The sequence below is a fragment of the Myotis lucifugus genome, unplaced genomic scaffold (assembly GCF_000147115.1).
Source record: "Myotis lucifugus unplaced genomic scaffold, Myoluc2.0 scaffold_0, whole genome shotgun sequence".
Lineage (NCBI taxonomy): Eukaryota > Metazoa > Chordata > Mammalia > Chiroptera > Vespertilionidae > Myotis > Myotis lucifugus.
Window position 1 is genome coordinate 14,279,413 of NW_005871048.1, and position 18,831 is coordinate 14,298,243.

At 40.6% G+C, this 18,831-nt stretch overlaps 1 protein-coding gene across 1 annotated transcript in view; it reads left to right on the forward strand.

Annotated features, from left to right (window-relative positions):
• The window catches only part of NREP (neuronal regeneration related protein), a 28,347-nt gene extending 14,046 nt beyond the window's left edge, over positions 1-14,301 (forward strand). Inside the window, exons 4-5 of the mRNA XM_014463757.2 lie at positions 8,161-8,238; positions 12,580-14,301. Of these exons, the coding sequence (XP_014319243.1) occupies positions 8,161-8,238; positions 12,580-12,705 (204 nt within the window). The 3' untranslated portion in view covers positions 12,706-14,301. The remainder of the gene's footprint in view (positions 1-8,160; positions 8,239-12,579) is intronic.
• The last annotated feature ends 4,530 nt before the right edge of the window (positions 14,302-18,831 follow it).

The window sequence follows — 18,831 nt, forward strand, 5'->3', positions numbered from 1 at the left end:
ATCATTCACTCAGATCAAGAAAAATCCCAAGTCCGAATGTCTTACATATCTCACTAGCCTTTGATTGAGGACTTTAACAAAAGAAATCTGATTTTTGAAGACTTATGTTTTTCCATGTTGTTAGGAAAAATTTTCATAAGATTTTAATGGTTAGCACAGTCATTTTAGGACAAGAGGAAAGAAAACATAGTATTCTTGGTGAGTAGAAATTAGACTTCTTATAACTATTTATTTGTAGGTGAAAGCCAGCACACCTAAAATTATTCAAACCAGCTAATAAAAGCAAGTGTAGATGTTTTGTATTAACCTTGGAATGTGCTTGGAAAAAGTCCTGCTATCTCCAGATGTCTCGTATTGGAAAGCATATCAACATCATTATTCTCATTTGTGGCAAAAGAACATACAGTTCAGAAATTCAAAGTGCAGTTTGTTGTATGAGGGCACAATAGAGAGTTTTTCTTCCTTTCCTTTCCTCCTTTTATCTTAAAGGTAGGAAAAACATTACAAAATGTAGTGTTTTTAAATTCTTGATTACAAACGAAAACCAATTTATATAAGGGAGTAGGGTGGTCCAGACTTAGAACTCAGATGTGTTAAGTAAATATTTACTCTGGTTTCACTCCAGGGAGGTAGAAGATTTCATTAACATATTTGTTGAGGTCATAAAGGCAGGAAAAGCTTATGCTCTGTTTAAATGCTTAAGGGGGCCCTTTTTTCTTTATTTCCCTGCTAGTTAACAAAGGCCAGTATTTTTTTTTCTGCTGAAAAGAGCAAATATCTTGTTTTGTGCCCTTTACTTTTTATTGTTCATTCACAAACTGCTTAATCTCAACCCAGGGCTTTAAAAAGTTGCTGTATTTTTTCCCCTCTTTGTTTAAAAAAAAATCTCTTCTTAGATATCCCTTATGAGATTGGCTTCCAAGCCTTATTCTTGTACTTTTGCTTCTGGTTTGCTTTGGGCTGTTATCAGCTCTTTGTGCTTTGTTTTGTCTTCATCACTGAAAAGAAAAAGTCGCCCATGAAAAGTCCGGATTTGAAGTGTGAACTTGATTCCTGGAGTCCAGTCCACAGTTTGGCTCTGTTACTGTACCCGGCTGACCTCCAGCCCAGGGGAGGGAGTCTTGGCAGAAATCTGAGAATTCCTCGATCAGTAACTCCCTTTTTTGGATTTATGGAGTCTTTAGGTGGATTGCTTTGTGCTAAGCACGTTCCTCTTGGAAAGGAATGAGGCTGGGATGAGAGAAAACGTTTGCTCAACACAGATGCTTGCTGCTAACCTGTTCGCCACGCTCAAATTACCCGGTGGCTGCTACACCCTGCCCTGATCCACACACCATCAAAGCCCCCCAAACTCACCCAACGAGCTGTTTTAAATAGTGGTGAATAAGCAAAGTTGAGTAATGTTGTTAACCTTCTGTGGCTTGCTCCCGACTTGATTCATTGCTTTTCTTGAAAGTCTTTGCTATTATTCTTAGAAATCAAATTTTAAAAGACTCAGCAGCCAAACAAGCCGAATATTACATTGTGGAACAGAGTGACTCTGAAAGCGCTTTGTGCTGACAATTAATTTCACATGTAAACACTTTCGTTTTGTTGCCAGGAGATTTCCTTTTCCTTTCTCTACTTTGTTGAAATTTAGAAATAAAGTCCTACAGCTGTCTGGTTCCCACAAATTCACCAGTGGCCTCTCCACGTGGCCTCACACAAGCAGCGTGAATTTAGAGGATTCCACTCTTTAAGTTTACACAGCTTGTTTCAGACACCCACCTCTGACATGTAATGTTGGACAGTAACATAACCTGCTGTGCAATATTTTTTAAAATGGGGATATTTTCTGTGCCCATACTGGACATCTGTACCCAAAGCCAAGCTCATGCCAATGGGCTTAACCAATCTGTGAGCAAACACCATCTTCCTCCTTGAGCCGTGTTGTCTCCCTCCCCCCGTTTCTCCTGGTTGAGAGCTTGTCAGGCCCTGGAAAAGCGGGGAATGTCGGCACATGTTGTAATTCAGCACTGCTGTAAAAGGCCTTCCTGTCCCTTCTGGCAAGAGGACATTTATGGCTGAGAATGTTTTGTAATGCTTTCTCTGTAATTACCCATTGTCACCACAGCCAGCTCCTGTGTGTGTGTGTGTGTGTGTGTGTGTGTGCACGCCTGTGTGCCTGTGTGTATTTAAATTATGTCTCTGCATGTTTCACTTAGTTCCCATACCAGAATGTTTGCCAACGTGGGCACCAAGTAATACTTTGACTTTGCTTTTCAGAACGTCCAGAATGGCTCAGTGTTCTGCCTGTTTATCCTTTGTCTTCTGGTTGCAATGCATTTCCTCCACCTTGTGCTTCATCTTCAAGCAGCGCGCACAGGGTTAGGCAGGTCTCTAAGTCTGGTCTCCAGAGAGACAGTGCATCATCTTTTGGCACCATCTAATCGTTGATGCAATGCTGTTCAGAGAAAATGATCCCTGTAACTCATTTATGGTTTCAGTTTACATCCTGCCCTCTCACATGACCAGTAACACCTGGGCGCAGAGTGGCTTTTGAGGGAGATTCCTAAGAGCGCCACTTCAAAGGATATTTGCAGAAATGAAGTGTGCGTGTGTGCACGTAATTTCCCCTTGTATTGCAGTACTAGGTTCCACAACCTCTGAGGCAATTAGGCAGAATAGAGCATGTACACATGCAGATACACACACACACTGTTTAATTGGCAGAGAGATTATGAAATATACTCCTTTGCTGCTCAAAGAATTAATTATGCAGGTTGGACACCTGCTGCCCCAGCCCGATTTCCTAATTACACGGGGTGGGCACCTACCTTTGTTAAGACATAAAAGGGCCATGTGTGTGCATTCTTTTGAGCACATAGACCTTCTTCAAGGAGAGAAAATATAATTATGGTCATTAACAATCAAGCCATGCAACATCTTCTTAGCAGGCTTCTGAGACAGCAAGTTAACCAACTAAGTAAGCAACATATATGTGTGTGGTGTATTTAAGCTCTGAATAAAGCTATGAAACTACCCTTGGGATCCATCTCCTGTAACAGTCTCCCCAAAGGAATAGTGATAAAGACAGTAAGTAGAGGAGAATACAAATGTAGAAATGGGGTATAGGTATCATTCAAATTTTACATTCAGTAGAGAAGTGATAAGACATGTCAATTAGATTGATTCTATATGTGGACCATGCTATTGGAAAATAAATAGCAAGTTTTGAAATGAAAAGCTTAAAAGAGATTAAAAAATAATTTAAAGGGTGATATAATTTGTGGGTTGTTTTTTTAGGACCTAGCAGGAGTGCTCTCTGATTCTCTCCACATTTTATTTTTCTAATTGGGCTACCAAGTCATGATCATTGCCACCCAATTACCTTATAGTCTTAAAAAATGAAGTTATTTTTTTATGTTGCATCATCCAGAGAGTAAAACAAGCCTTGAAAGATTTAAAAAGGCAAAAACCGTGAGCATTGTGTTCTCAACTTGTATGCCGTGACACACAGTAGAAAATTAAGTACCCAACTATCAAATACATTTAAGAGAATCAGTAAGAAATAGTAAATTTTCACCATTAAACTATATCTAAATATATTGTGGGTTTAATATGTTCAATATACTTGAAAGCAAAAAATTGCTTTTACCTAAGAATGGCTCATGGATATTTAAATACATATCTATTATGCTTAGTGTATTTAAAATCATGTGGTTTTTTTCATGTAATTTCTGTTGTTTTTAAACGTAGTCATTAGTGACATAAATGTAGCATTGTAGAAAAAGGTGCATTAACTAATATATTTAGTGACAAGCATAAACACTCAACCTTTCCCATAATTTAAAGCAAAACCTTTGCATGTTCTGCAATTTAAAACAACAAAATTTTCCTTCCCCTCTATGTTTTCACAATGTTTTCTTAATTGTGAGGGTATAGCTTGCTTCTCTGATTTTTCCATAAGAACAGTCTCCTAGGAGCAACAATTTTCAACCTTTTTCATCTCATGGCACGCAGAATCTGATTACTAAATTCTGCAGCACACCAAAAAATGTATTTTTTGCAGATCTGACAAAAAATAGGTATAATTTTGATTCATTCACACCAGACGGCTATGGTTGTGTTGGCTGTTTTTTTTATTTGACAGTCTAAGAGAAAGGAGGTCAGTGCCCCTGACTAAACAGTCAGGCATTGCATGTTTTAAAAATTCTTGTGGCACACCACTTGATAATTGCTGTTCTAGAGGGTTTTGAGGATTTTACTTGAGCAAGAACAAACAATTGCTTATCTCTATATGGGAGACACTTTGAAAAGGACACTTCTCTTGTGAAAATCAAGGCACACTTTGGCTTACTTATTTAATAAAACAACAGTTTTGAGTTATTCCTGTGTGGATTCCCCAAATGACTTACATTTCTGAGGCGCTCGCCACCACCATAAAGAGAGAGAGAGTTTAGTGAAGTTAAAAAAAGAAAAAAGTTAGTTTAATTGCTCTTCATGAAAAAATGCAAACTTGAATCCAGAAAACAAAATGAATGGAATATAGTTTAAGCCATATGTCCACCTTCAGAGTATCATTTGACTAGTACCAAGAAGAACCAACAGCTTTAGGGTCCAGCAAGAACAGAAGGACTCCAGAAAGATAGATCAACTTATCTCTGTGTTTCTGACCCACGTGTTATCAGTACTCAGCAGCCTCTATCACAGGGTCCTTGTCAGCTCCTCATATTCTGAACTAGGTAAAAACACAGGACACGGCAGCCAGTGGAGTTGAAGCCTAAGGAGTCGCTTCCAGATCTGCTCACTGCCACCCACATTTCTTCTGTTGACACTATGTTTTCCTAAACATACTGGTTGTGTTTGTTTGTTTTTAGTCTATTGATACATGTTCCAACAGCTATTACATTTGATATGACCTATACTTTTTAAAAAATTGCCCTTAAAGCACTGTAGGAGTTTGCTAGGGCTGTCAAAACAAAGCACCGCAGACTAAATGGCTAAGCAGAAGTTTATTTTCTCACTATTCTAGAGTCTGGAAGTCTGAGATGAAGGTGTTGGCAGGGTTCATTTCTTCTGAGACTTGTCCTGTAGATGGTCCTTTTCTCCCTGTGTCTTCACATCACCTTCCCTCTGTGTGTGTCTGTGTGTCATTCTCTCCTTTATGAGGACAGTCATTGGATTAGGCCCCCATAACAACCTCTTTAAAACTCTATCTCCAAATATAGTCACATTCTGAAGTACCTGGGGTGAGGACTTCCACATTTGAATTTGGGGTTTGGGAGGACGCAATTCAGCCCATAGTACACGCTTTTCGAATGATCTTTCAGAAGGTCTGTCACCTCTGCTGGCTATTTGAACTAGAAGGCAAGAACTATATTCTCTTTTCGCAATCCCCAGAATCCAGCAGTGCCCAACCATTGAAGGTGATTCACAAACTCATGGTGAATGCATGCATGACAAAGGTATTTTGAATTATTTGAGAGCAAGGGTAGTAATTGTCATATATCTTTCCTCTGAAGTCCTTCATTTTAAAGTTTCAACACACCACTGGTATAAGAACAAAGCTGTAATGTAAGGGGCATATATTTCCAATAATCTACCACCGTTTCCCTAAATCTAAAAAGGAAGTTTAGTGTCTCCTTTAGATACCATGTCCAGGGATATGCTTAGTTCTTAGAGATCAGGCAAGCAGGTTTTCAGAAGGTAACAGACCCTCTATCCCTTTGGACTTAAGGTTCTGATTCTGAAGGAGACAAAGAATTTACCACAAGGCCGAAGTGATGCTTATTTTTCCTAAATAATGCAAAGATTACTTTATGATTCAAACACTAAAAAATGCCTAATTAGAAATGCCCTTGGCAAATCTGTGGCTAAATTAATATGTTTCAAAAGAACAAATTTGAGGTAGGTGGGAAAGTTTGCTCAGTCGCAGGTTTTGCTATCAAATACTGGTGTTCCTGAATTCTTTGGCCAAACAAATCACTGACTGTTTTTCTTTTAAAAAAGGAAAGTTCTTGGAAAAATAAATTGTAAGAATAAGTATAATAATGTCTGAGAGGCCAATTATTTTTTCCCTACAAATCAGACTTGGGTGACTTTAGTATTGAGGCTTTGAACTTAGAAGTTAAATGCTAAAGCAGTGTGCTTTTGCTAAAGTAGAATATTACAGAAAATCACAAGAACACAGACATAACATTTACTAGATTGGCTTGTCATTGCATCCATATGCCTACTGAATTTTGACATGTATTTTTATCAACATGTTTGGTTTGCAATGAAACTTTATTACTCATTAATATGTGTAATGTTTTCAGTGGTATTTAAAGCATGCTTTTAAAAGTAGTAATGTAGAAATGTAATTTTTTTTTTCAATTTGTAATGAGTGAACTGACGTTTGATCCTAACTTAGGTCTTCTAAAATTCAGCCCAAACTGGGATTTTGTGTGCTGTGACCTTGTTTTAAGCCTTAAAAAAGCATGTTTTCTTCCCCCATTCCTGATTAAAGGTCCTATCAGGGTGGCTCTCTGTTCCAAACAAGGCAGAGGGTAGAATTCTCCCAGAAGGAGCTGGTCAAAGACTCGAAAACTGAGCAAGAGGAAGGAGGTTGGGTTTGGGGGAAAACACATGGCCCGGAAAGCAGACCCAGTGCAAAGTCAGAAAATAGGTCCAGTTCTTACAGGATGAGCTCTCAGATATTTAAGACCGAAATGTATGTGTTGGCTGTGGACTGTGTGATTCTTGAAAGAGAGGTGGCAGGCAATTTGCATTCTGGGATAATTCAAGAGCATTGGGATAGTGGGAAGAACGGAAGTTCAGAATCTGGAAACCAGGTTTGAGTGTAAGTCCTATCCTACATTGACTGTGTGGCTTTGGGCAAGTCGGCGACCTTTTGAATTTCAATGTTCTCATCTCTGTAATGATAAGACCTATTCCCAGGCTTATTGTCAGGATGAATTAGTTAATGTATGCAAAATTGCTTTGTGAACTGGGATGTGCCATAAAAGTGACTGGGGTAGATCAGTTACTGTTAGACTATCCGAAGGAACCAACACAGCCATCCACTGTCCTACCTCAGACCGCCACACACATGGGTTGACTGGGACATTGAAAACTTCACAGTTCGCCCAGTGATTAGGCTGCCACATTTGGTGCTTTCAAAAACAAAAACTGCACGTAAGTCTGTTTGTTAACCTATTGATGCGATGTGATTCTTAATATTATTTATTAAATGTGAGGCTTATGTACAGCATTTAGAGAATCAGACCTGGAGGAAATCTTATCTAGTTCCCTCCCTTCAGGAAGGGCCGATATCAAATGTGAATTAGCTCTGAGTTAGGTTGTTAAATTCTGTTTCTAAATTTCTTAAAGTAGGTTTCACAGTTTTTTCTTCTGCTAAGTTCTTTCTTACAGCTGACCTAAATCTGTAGTTGTAATTTAAGTCCTAATCCCTGACTCCTGTCTTTACTAGAGACGGAGAACAGCTGGTCAGCAAACTTCTTATGATAATAATCCTTGTACATGTATTTAAAGAAGAGTTACTCGGTACCATTCACTCTCTCCACCTCATCCCACCCCTGCCCCCACCCCCCCAAATTCATCAACTGGTATTCTCTGTATCATTCGTGGGGATGTTGCCCATCTTCCTGCCCCTCGCTCAGACACTTGGCTATTTTCAGGCAGCTGGGCAGTGTGTTGTTAGTGGCTACATGGGCCTGGGAGAATGCAGGCTGCTTCTTCCTTTCCTCCTAAAAAATGATTAGGATAACCCCTAACAGTGTGTGATGGGTGCATGGCACATTATCTCATAAACATGGGGCTTTGTAGGGATTCTTATCATAGGTGGTGTTGAAAGTTAGGTCGCCCCAGTGCCTTAGTTTGCTCAGCCAGTCGAGCCACGAAGCTGCCACTTGGTGTGCTAAGATAACATTGATCGATATCTCTGCTCTACTGGACCTAGCCTTGCAAGACATGGAGCTAAAACGCTCCTGAGTGCAGCAAACATGCAGAAGCACACTAACAGTCTGAACGAGGTGATGGGCTTCCCCCGCACTTTAAAGTTGCAATGGGGAAGTAAGTGATCCTTGAGAAGGGTTGAGCTCATTAAGCTGATCACTGGTGGTTTCAAAGTGGATCCCGTTCTTAATATAAATGTGTGTGCTCTTATGTCTCCTACAGGTTTATTACCCAGAGCTTGCTGTCTGGGTCAGCCAAGAACCATTTCCAAATGAGGAAATGGAGGGAAGGCTTCCTAAGGTAAGATCCTTAAGCTGCTATTTTGTTAATATTTTAAAATGTAGAAACAATTTTTTTAAAAAAAAATCAGATTTATTCACTTTTCATTTTAATATCCAATATAGTCAACTATAATAATTCACTTATCTGATATTATGACCTTAGAAATAATGTATCCTAAAAAAAAATCATATCCTAAATTCCTGTGACTTTTAAATTTCACTATTACCTTCCTTTCTTGACAAGCCCAAAGCAAATTTTCATTTGATAATCATGGAATCAATGTACATTTTACAGATTTTTAATTTGTTCTATTCCTGGGTAAAGTCAAATATAATGCTCAAACTAAAAGATATCTTAAAAGGAAAAGATGATGACAGTTTTGTCTGGTAATAATGCCTGGATGTTTGATAAGATTACCTGGGAAACAAAGCAGAAAGCACATTAAAAAAGTTGTTATATTTCTTTATTTAATTTTTAGGCCTAAAATATGTTCTATAAAATGCTTTCATTGTGCTTACATCTTAGATGTGACAATTCTCTGCCTTAAAAAAAATTGTAAAATGTACATTTTAGATTTTAGCCCCATTTCTGGAAAAAAAAATCCAACACAAACATTTAAAAACCATTTACCAGTTTTTACTATAGATACCTTTGGACTTTGCCTGTTAGAGTAAATATCACTTAAGCAAGAGGATTGTAACTTTTTACCACTGACCTGCTGAGTTTGCAACCAATAAAGAAAAATAGAGTCCATTGAAAATAAAAATTAACATTTAAAAGTTTTATATGTGTAATTGACCAATGGTGAGGGCTACCCAGCTATTACTGATATTTCAATTCTGAAAAGCTCTCTTATTTACACTACACGGTTTCAGCAATTCTCTACCTTTTACTGGCAGCCAGAATTTGAAGAGATTGTGTCAACCGGCAGTTTGCACTGAAAGAAAGCACTTCTAAATCACTTTTAATTTTTCAGAGAATTTCTGAAGGTCAAGGTTTAAATCATTGGCAGGAAAGTAGATGAGCAACATGATTTGGGCCCTGTCTGAGCTAGACTTGTGCTGATCTTGTAGAGTCGGAGTGGTAGTGAGCTAAAATACTGGAACTTCACTTAGAACACACCTACAGCCCGCCACCTCACCACCACATCACCAGCATCAGCAGTGTAACTGTAGACATTCTTGATCAGGACGGCTCAGGGCAAAATTTCCCTGAGCAGCTGAGGATGAAACATGATAACGGAAGGAGCAAATGAGTGTGTAGTCTTGTCATTAGTTTCTGCCCCATGCAGGCATCCAGAGGCCCTCTCTTTGATACTGGTGACAGCAACCAGGAGACAAGACTAGGCGAGTTTGTCAATGAGGCCAATAGTGCCTCCCCTTCCTCTTAGGCCAGTCCAGGCCCCAGGCTTTGCCTATAATGAGGCATGCTTCAGGGGTTGGCACAGTGGATCCTGCAACTCAGGTCTTCTGTTAATTTTAACTTCTTTCCTCTCTAAATATATGAATAGTATCTTAAGCATAATATATTTATCCTATTTTCAGCAGTTTCCTTCTGGAAAAGCATATCTCTGCATAATCATAAAAAAATAATCTTGACTCACTTGGTCCAAGTCACATTATTGAGTAACTGGGAGATTCATGTACTGGCAGTCATCAGAGAAGGCATCCAACCTGAGTTAGGTCAGTGGTAGGGGCACTCTCTGGTTTGTGGGTGCCAGCGGACACGTCATTCCCCTCCTCCAGCCTTCTAGATTATTCCAGTTCCCAGTCCTCTAGGGACCACTATGTGCTGGACAATGGAAGAAGATATGATTTTTCCCTGAATTTTTATACGGCCTGACATATGAAGAAATAAGACATCCTGTGTCCTCCCTTCAAAATGCCTCCTTCCCTTTCCATAGAAGCCTACAATTCCTTCAGTGGGGGCAGGAAGACTGGATTCTTTTCTCTTTTTTTAATGAAGGAGAGGAAGTAACGATAATAAATTCCGGCCTCCAAAGAGAAGATGGGTAGAATTTTATCTCCCCAGAAGCTCCTCTCCCCACAGATATGTTGGGTCATGGCCCCTCGGGCTGCTTCAGTAGCATAAGCTCTGCATGGGCTATGCCATTGCCTTGCCATTGTCCAGTTGTACTTGGCCATCTCCCACACAGCAGTTCAGTTAAGGGCAGGATGGGCAAGGACTGTTTTTGTCTCTCTTTTAATCTTTGTAGGCTTAAAATCTAATAGAGTACTCAAGCCATAATGGGCACTCAGAACATGAATAATAAATGAAGACATGAATGTTTGGGAACCTCACAAGAGAGAAAACTAGTAAAAATGTGGATTCCCATCTGAAATAATCTTCACATTCTTTTTTTTCCTGGAAATAACCTCTTCCCAAATTGTCGAGATCCCACTCAGCTCTTCATTTCGTTTTGTTAAGTATTTTCCATAGAGGTAACAGATTAGTGAGATTGAGACTTATCTAGAGACAGAATATTGTTCTATATATTCACTTTTGAACAGAGTAACTCTGAACTGAAGTTAGCAATTTGAAACTCAGTCATGTACAGAGGATAGTTGAGTGAAATAATGTTTATGAACTTTTGATCTTCCATCCTGACCTGTGACAGTAAGAAGCCATTGAATTCTTCACTTGTCTAAAACCTAAGTTTGTCATATCTCAAACCATGCATGCTAACTGTTGCTGGGGGAGGAGGAACAAATATTATTTTAAAGGCACCAGGCCCTAGCAAGTTTAGCTGAGTGGATAGAGTGTCCGCCTGTGGACTGAAGGGTCCCAGGTTCGATTTCAGTCAAGGGCACATGCCTGGGTTGTGGGGTCGATCCATGGTGGGGGGTGTGCAGGTGGCAGCCAATCAATGATTTTCTCTTATCATTGATGTTTCTATCTCTCCCTCTCCCTTCCTCTCTGAAATCAATAAAAATATATTTTTAAAAAATAGGCACCAGGATTACAGTGGATTTCTCTTCTTTTCTTTTTAAATCTTGGGATTGCATGCCAAAATCTCAAGATTAAAATTATTTTCACAACTCAAAGAAACATTAAAGTACATACTGAGTGGATTTGATATACGTCTTAAAAATGTTGTATGCTCTCAATGTCTGAGATTTTTAAACACAAAAATGGGCATACCAGATGTTTAGTATGAAAAATCTATACAGTGAATAAGACTTCTTGAAGTTGAATTACTTGTGACATTTAGTCCACCCGGGGACTGATGAAAACATTGATTCAGTTTCAAATTATTAGGAAGTTCCTGATGTCTGGATTCTTCTTAAGAAGAAATTGAAAAGGGATCATTTACAGTCACAAAGCAAGATTATCACTTTAATCCAAGTTCTTATATCCAGTCAAATCAGTTTATTATAAATGTTCTGTTAGAACATGTGACCTGAGCAAAAAACGGGGGAAAGATCTTTTAAACCACAATGGGTAATTTTTTCCAAAGAAACTCCAGTAATCAATGGTTTGTCTAAAGGAGAAATGTGTCAGATCACTATTTTCATATCTGATCAGGACATACAGTGTATTTGTGGGAGAGCAGGACCTCTATTTTTTATCATCCAATGGCAAATGGGGTTCACTGTCCTGTCCTCTTGCTGTTTGGTTGCTGTGGAGAGCTCCTTCCCATTGGTGCTCATTGTGGTTTGATTATCTTAGAAACACAAAAATCTCACTCATCGGGATTGTGATGAGAGACTTAGAATAGCCCCAGTCAGTCCCACCTAACTGACTCTCTCGCCAGCTCTTGGTTTCATGCTATCCTCGTCTTTCCTGCAACACCTTCCCCCTGAACCCCACACTGTTTCCTCCCAAACACGCCCACCTCTGGTCCCCATTCTGATTCTGACCAGAAGGCCCACATGGGTTGTGCCAGTGCTTATAGAATAGACCTTACATAAATTACATTTGCACATACTGTAATATGCTTTTAAATATTTTTATTATCTATTAGAAAATGGACGATTGCCCTATTCCACCACAGCCATTGAACTCCTTTTTTCAATACTCCTGTGAGCACCTCTCACCCAGCTTCATGTCAGGCCCTACCTGACACTAGAAACTGTCCCTGGAAACCTGACTCTTGGGGAATGCTGCCTCCCACTTGGCTGGGCAAAGCCGTTAGAGAAGCACTTGTTTCTGCCGAAGCCAAGGCGGCTGGTGTTTAATTACTTCATACCCCCACAGACCTAATATTTACATTCAGGTGAGCTGTGTTTAATGTGTAAACTCTGCAAAACATTGGGAGTTCAAGGATAAAAGGCAAAATTTTCCAAATGGTTTCAGAAGTATGACTAAGTGTGTCTCTCTTTGTGTGTGTTCCTGTGTCTGGGCCCACCTGCTTTTCAGGGAAGACTTCCCGTCCCAAAGGAAGTGAACCGCAAGAAGAACGATGAGACGGAGGCTGCCTCCCTGACTCCACGTGGCAGCAATGAACTCCACTCCCCAAGCTTCAGTTACCTCCACTCTTTTTAATCATAACACCTCCATTTGTATTACGTATGGTGTATGGGTATTGATGAGGTTATGGTATCATATATGGGATTTTTTTCTGTGTAAATCATCAAATATAAGAAGAAACTATGGGACTCTGAGCCTTGCTTTAGAGAATTTACAGTGGACAAATAGGTATCATCAAACCAGTTTTTAATCATTCTGACTCAAGTGAAAACGCTCAGAATTTCACACTGTGAATCCACGTTTACAACCCTTACAGGTGGGCCTTCAGGCCTGGTTCGCTACGATGACGTCTTCCACAACTCAAACTCCCACTGCTCTCACACAACCGGTCCACTCCTGCCTGGTCACTCATACAGCTCCCGACTGCTTCTTGCAGAGGCTGAGAGTCCCCATTTTTTTTTTTCATTTAGATGTAACAAACCTAGTAGTTTATGTTCATCAATTGTCTGTATATCTCTATATTTTATCCATGTACTCTTTTGATGTATAGAAGTAGTTTGAAACTCATTGTTTCCTTGTGGTAAGTGACCGAGATGCTGCCACAGGACCTGAGACACTGATGAATGGTGCTATTTTGGACTTTCAACATGCTCCTTGGCGAGGTAGCTCTGATGGAGTTATTTTTTATTTCCATGTTCTAAGAAGGTGTTGGTACTCTGTTTCCCTGAATGTTGTTCTCTAGACTGGATTGACCTGTTTTCCTTGTGTCTTCAGTGTGGCTTTCTTCTTCAGCATTGTAGGTTGAGTGAACGCTACCAGAGAGAGTGTAAGAGACCACGTCTCGTTGGCTGGTACTCATGGACCCGAAGTCCCTGTAGTGGGAGCAATCACAAAACTGTAATTTACTTACCAAATCTCTTCCTTTTGGTAGCCTCGCCTGCCTAACTTAGAGAAAGAAAAGCAATAATTGGACAGGCGTTTTTAGGTGTCTCTCTTGGTTCTTTTTGTTTGAAAGAATATTTGGGGGGGGGAGGGAAAACTCTTTTTTAATAAATGACCTCTAAAAAATCCAAAAAAACCTGGCATTTGAGTGGAAATAGGGAAATTACACCTTTCCCAAATATTAGGTTGGAAAAAGTATCTTTGCAAAATGTAAAAAAAAAAAAAAAGGTAGAACACTCTTTTTGATAAGCAAGGTATAGATGTTACATTTTTGTCCTTGCTCCCAATGGAATGGATAAACAAACAAAAAAATCAGAAATACCATCTACTCACAGAATGTTGTTGCGTTAGCCAGTCTGAAAGCCCACCTTGATTTTTATATAACTGTCTTTTAGCGCTTCCTCTGACAGGGTAGGCTCTGTTCTGAACTGTTCCGCTTCTGACTGTTCAGCATCGATGATGCATGCGCTGCACTTCGTTCTCCTCTTGCTCCCCCACTGGCCTGAGTTCTCGTGCATTTCCCTTCTCCCTCCTTTGTTAGAATAGGTCTATCAGCTGTGTAAATAGAGCAAGAACAGTATTCTGCGTCTGTGGCATTTATGTAGTTGCAGCTGTGTACTGCTGGAAATGCAGGCTTTTGTAACAATGTGATCTTTACTGATGCACTCATGACAAGTACCCAATGTATTTTAGTAGCATTTGTTCAATAAATATACAAGCTGTAAGGTACCTGGCTTGGCTCGTCATTGGAAGGCCTGCTTTGGAATGCGTTCACTGGTCCGTGTTAATTCGTGTGTTCTCAGAGCCCCCAAAGTAGGCCCAGGGGCAGATATCAAAAGGGATCGAATCAGCTCTGCCTTCCACGCATTTTCCCTTTGGAGGGTTTAATGAGATTAGGGGCCAGGCACTGGCACATTAGGGTGGGATTTGCAGAGCTGCCTCTGGATACAAAGAAGAATTAAACCAAAACCCTTTTAGTTCTACACTGGTTTTTATTTCCCTTTTCAGGGCACTCCCACACACCTCAAAACTTAATTCTCTCTTACTCCTTCCTTACCATTAGAAACTACTCTGTGGTATTCTTTTTATTTATTTATTTATTTTGATTGATTTCAGAGAGAAAGGGGGAGGGAAAGAGAGATAGAAACATCAATGATGAGAATCATTGATCGGCTGCCTCCTGCACGTCCCCTACTGGGGATCGAGCCCGCACCCGGGCATGTGCCGTGACCGGAATCGAACCTGGGGACCCTTCAGTCTGCAGGCCCATGCTCTGTCCACCAAGTCAAACCGGCCAGGGCTCTCTGGTATTCGTTATCATGACAAAAGATACTTGATCTCACTTATAAACAGACAAAAGGCTTATGTTTATAAGAAGATAAAAATTTGAAATATAATTTTAAGTCATTAATTCATATGGATCTAGCTACCTGGAATCTAGCGGTTGGTAGATAAGATGGCATCAGCAGAACCTTCTGGAGGTCTCGTGTGAGCCTGAAACCCTGCAATTCAGGGGATTCGATCTTGGTGCATGCGAAGTGCCCACTGCTCCCTTCTCATCCATATGAGAGTGAAACTTCAACTTCAGTTACACAAAAGTTGCTAAATTGGCTGGTTGGGTTCAGATATTTGAGTTTCACCCGAATGAAAGCTAAGGAACAGGCCCTGAGATAAGAGGCAGTGAGAAAGGGAGAGGAACAAAAGGTTGCTCTGCCCCAAATGGGAGCTCAGCCTCTGGGGCGTGGGGATCAGATGCTCTGAGAAAGCTTGGGTCTTTTCGCACTTCAGGAGGGACATCTAAATTGGGGAGTTACTTTTGAAATTAAGACACATTTCAGATTTGGGTTAAGTTTTCTATTTACCCCGAACTTTAACCCATTGAGAGAAAGGAGCCTTAGGGCACAACTAAATCCCAACTGCCTACCAGGTAATCAGATTGGTTCAATCTAAAAGGAAATTCTTAAAATGGAGTGACCACTACCTCTATCCTCTCCCTCATCCTCTCTCTCTCTCTCTCTCTCTCTCTCTCCCCCCGAACCTGGGACCCTTCAGTCCGCAAGCCGACGCTCTATCCACTGAGCCAAACCAATCTGCTCTCTCCTCCTCTCTTTTTTTTAGGTGATAAGGCAGAGGCTTTTCAATCCATACCAAAAGGAGGGACAAAGAACTCTACTTCTCTACTTGGACACACAGCAGTCCAAATAAGACCCCAGAGGCTTGAAATAGTGTACAAGTTGGGGAATTATGATGTGTTCCAACCATAAAGTGAAAGAAAGGATGGAAGGAGATGAGGTTGGAGAAAGGGGTTTCAGGCTGTCCTCACATGGAAGTCATTACAAAGCCTCTCTTTCCCACACTCCCTCTTCACTCTCTTTCTCCCTTTCACCAGGTTCACCTATTTGCTTTAAAGTAGCCCCTCAATTGAAAACAATTCAGGCCTTAGTCAGGATTTTCACCTTTATCATGAGAACAATAGGAAACCATTTGGCAGACTTAATTAAATGAGTGGTCAGAGCAGGTTTTCTTTTTAAGTTTATTCTCGTTGCTGCATTGAGAATGGTATGAGAAGGAATGGACAAGAAAGATTTGGACAGAGCAGTCAGGTGGTGATAGGTAAGAGAGATCATGGTGAACTGAAGTGGTGGTAGCAATAAGATAGAAGGAATATTGGACAGGTGTGGAAAGTATTTCTAAGGTAGAATTGATAGGTCTTGCTGATGGGTTGAACTTTTACCCTCTCTGCATCCACCCCCTTGGGCATTTAACTTTGAAGTGTCCTCTGCCTCTGTCTCTGGACTTGACCATGTGCCTGCCTTTGGGTAATAGAATGAAGCAGAAGTGCAAGTATGGTGCTTCTAAGTCTACAACTCGAGAGGCCTTGTTCTTTCTTGTATTTCTGTCATTTCCATGAGGACATTCCTGAGGTAGCCTACTGGCATGGAACAGATACGTGGCAGAGACTTGAAGTGCCCAGTCAGCCCAGTTGAGACTCCTCTAGAATCTAGATGAGTGGTCGGCAAACTCATTAGTCAACAGAGCCAAATATCAACAGTACAACTATTGAAATTTCTTTTGAGAGCCAAATTTTTTAAACTTAAACTATATAGGTAGGTACATTGTTATTAACTTAATTAGGGTACTCCTAAGGCTTAGGAAGAGCCACACTCAAGGGGCCAAAGAGCCACATGTGGCTCGCGAGTTGCAATTTGCCAACCACCGGCCTAGGTCACTTTATGCCCATCTCTATTAGTTACTTATTGCCACACTACACCTTACATCTCGAAACACAAACTTTACAGATCTCACAGATTCTGTTCAGGAATTCAACAGCAGTTTAGCTGTTGGTTCCGACTCAGGATCTCTCATGAGTTTGTAATCAAGATGTCAGGTCCGCGGTCATCTGAGGGCTGGGCCAGGGCTGGAGTATCTGCTCACTCACATGGGCGGGAGAACTCGGTCCCTCCACTCACGGGCCTCCCCATAGGGCTAAGTAAGTGTTCTCATGCCCTCTGGCTTCCCTCAGAGCAAGTACTTCAAGAGAAAGCTTGGAGCAGGCCATACTGCCTGTGACCTCAGAAGTCACCGTCATCCATCATATTCTATTCATCAGAAGCAAGACACTACACTCACAGGGAGGGAATTAAGTTCTACCTCCTGAAAGGGGGAGTATCAAAGAATTTCTGGATACATTTTAGTGGCAGCACACCATCTGACGTCAAAGTGCTCAGGGCAATTGTAGGCCGTAGATGGACAGTAGATGAGGAGAGCATCCAGACACTATAATATTGGGGCTGCATAGCCTTCATTTACACATACAAGTGCTATTGGCCCCAAAAGGAATGTCTAGAGAATGTTATTGGAAGCCATAAAAACAGGAAAGCCAGAATAAACGATGTCTAAAGTTCTATCCAACTCATTGGACTTGAGTTTGCTGATCACAGCTCCCTTGGCCTCCATGAAGCTTGACCCTACACTTCACTTTAAAGTAGCAGGACCCATGTGAGAAGATCAGCTGAAGTTAATATTAAAGGTAATAACTGCTGAGACGAGAGCTCAGAAACTGGAGCTCTAGATGGAGTCAAAGTGGGAGACCCAAGCTTTGTTTAAACACTGTTTTATTCTCTCTCTGGAGGCAAAAATATCACAATGTTGCCTTTGGGCAGAGATTACTAACCAATTGCCATGTACCAGAAAGGACCTGTAGATTAGTTTTGTTTTGCCTGCTGTGTGTTTTATAAAAATGTTGATTTAATTGCCAACATTTACAAATGGAAAGATTTCACATGAAAATGCAGGTTCCCACTTCCCTTGGAAAGTGGAGATCTGGCAATAGTGGGGCTGGAGCTGAGTAGCAGCCTCCACTTTTGGTGAGGCATGCCCCCTTCATGATCCAGTCCTTACACTTCTAATTTCTTATAAACAGTCTGCTTCACTTACATCACCTGCTTCCTTCTGTTGGCATGTGAGTTTGCAACACTGGTCCTCTGCTTTCAGGGGATGGTGATGGGCTTATTCACCAACAAAGGGCCAGCGGACCTTCTAAGATCTTTATGTTTGATAGCATGGAGCACTTGCAGGTCTATGAGCACAAGATTGGAAATAGGATCCTCATTACTGTTCCCCAAACTGGGGCTGCTGCAGGTCCATCTCTACTTCTGGGCCTTTTGAAACTCTTCAATTATACACCCCTCTCCACCCCCCCCTCACCCCCCGCACCCTCAGACGGAGATCCCCATGGTAAAAAATATTGGACTGGGTTAGATTAGCCTACAAAGGAGTCTGATAATTTCATCATTTTCCAACGGGTAGGTGTACCTCAGGGTTACATGAAGTCTTTCCAGATCCTCTATACATACTGTATTTTTTCCTAAAATTGACCTGCTCAGAATGAATCTGTGTTCATAATAGTCCTTTCCCCCACATTATAAAAATATACAGGCAAGTTTCACCTATTCCAAATCTTAAGGACACAATGGCCTTAATATGACATAAAACCCCCAGATGTGGGAAACAAAGAGAAAGGTTCCTTTAATGATTAATCACAAACCCTTTTCCTTCTTATATACACATTAAAAGAGATATGCTAGAATACACAGAAATGAAGTGTTTGGACTCATATTGAATTTTATACTTCAGATATATGGTAAAGTGGAGAGATGGAAATAACTGAAATATTTATTTAAGGCCTTTTCCTCTTCTACCTCCTGACTCTGCTCTTGAGGGAGAGTCCTGAGAGAGTGACACAAAGGGAAAATCAGT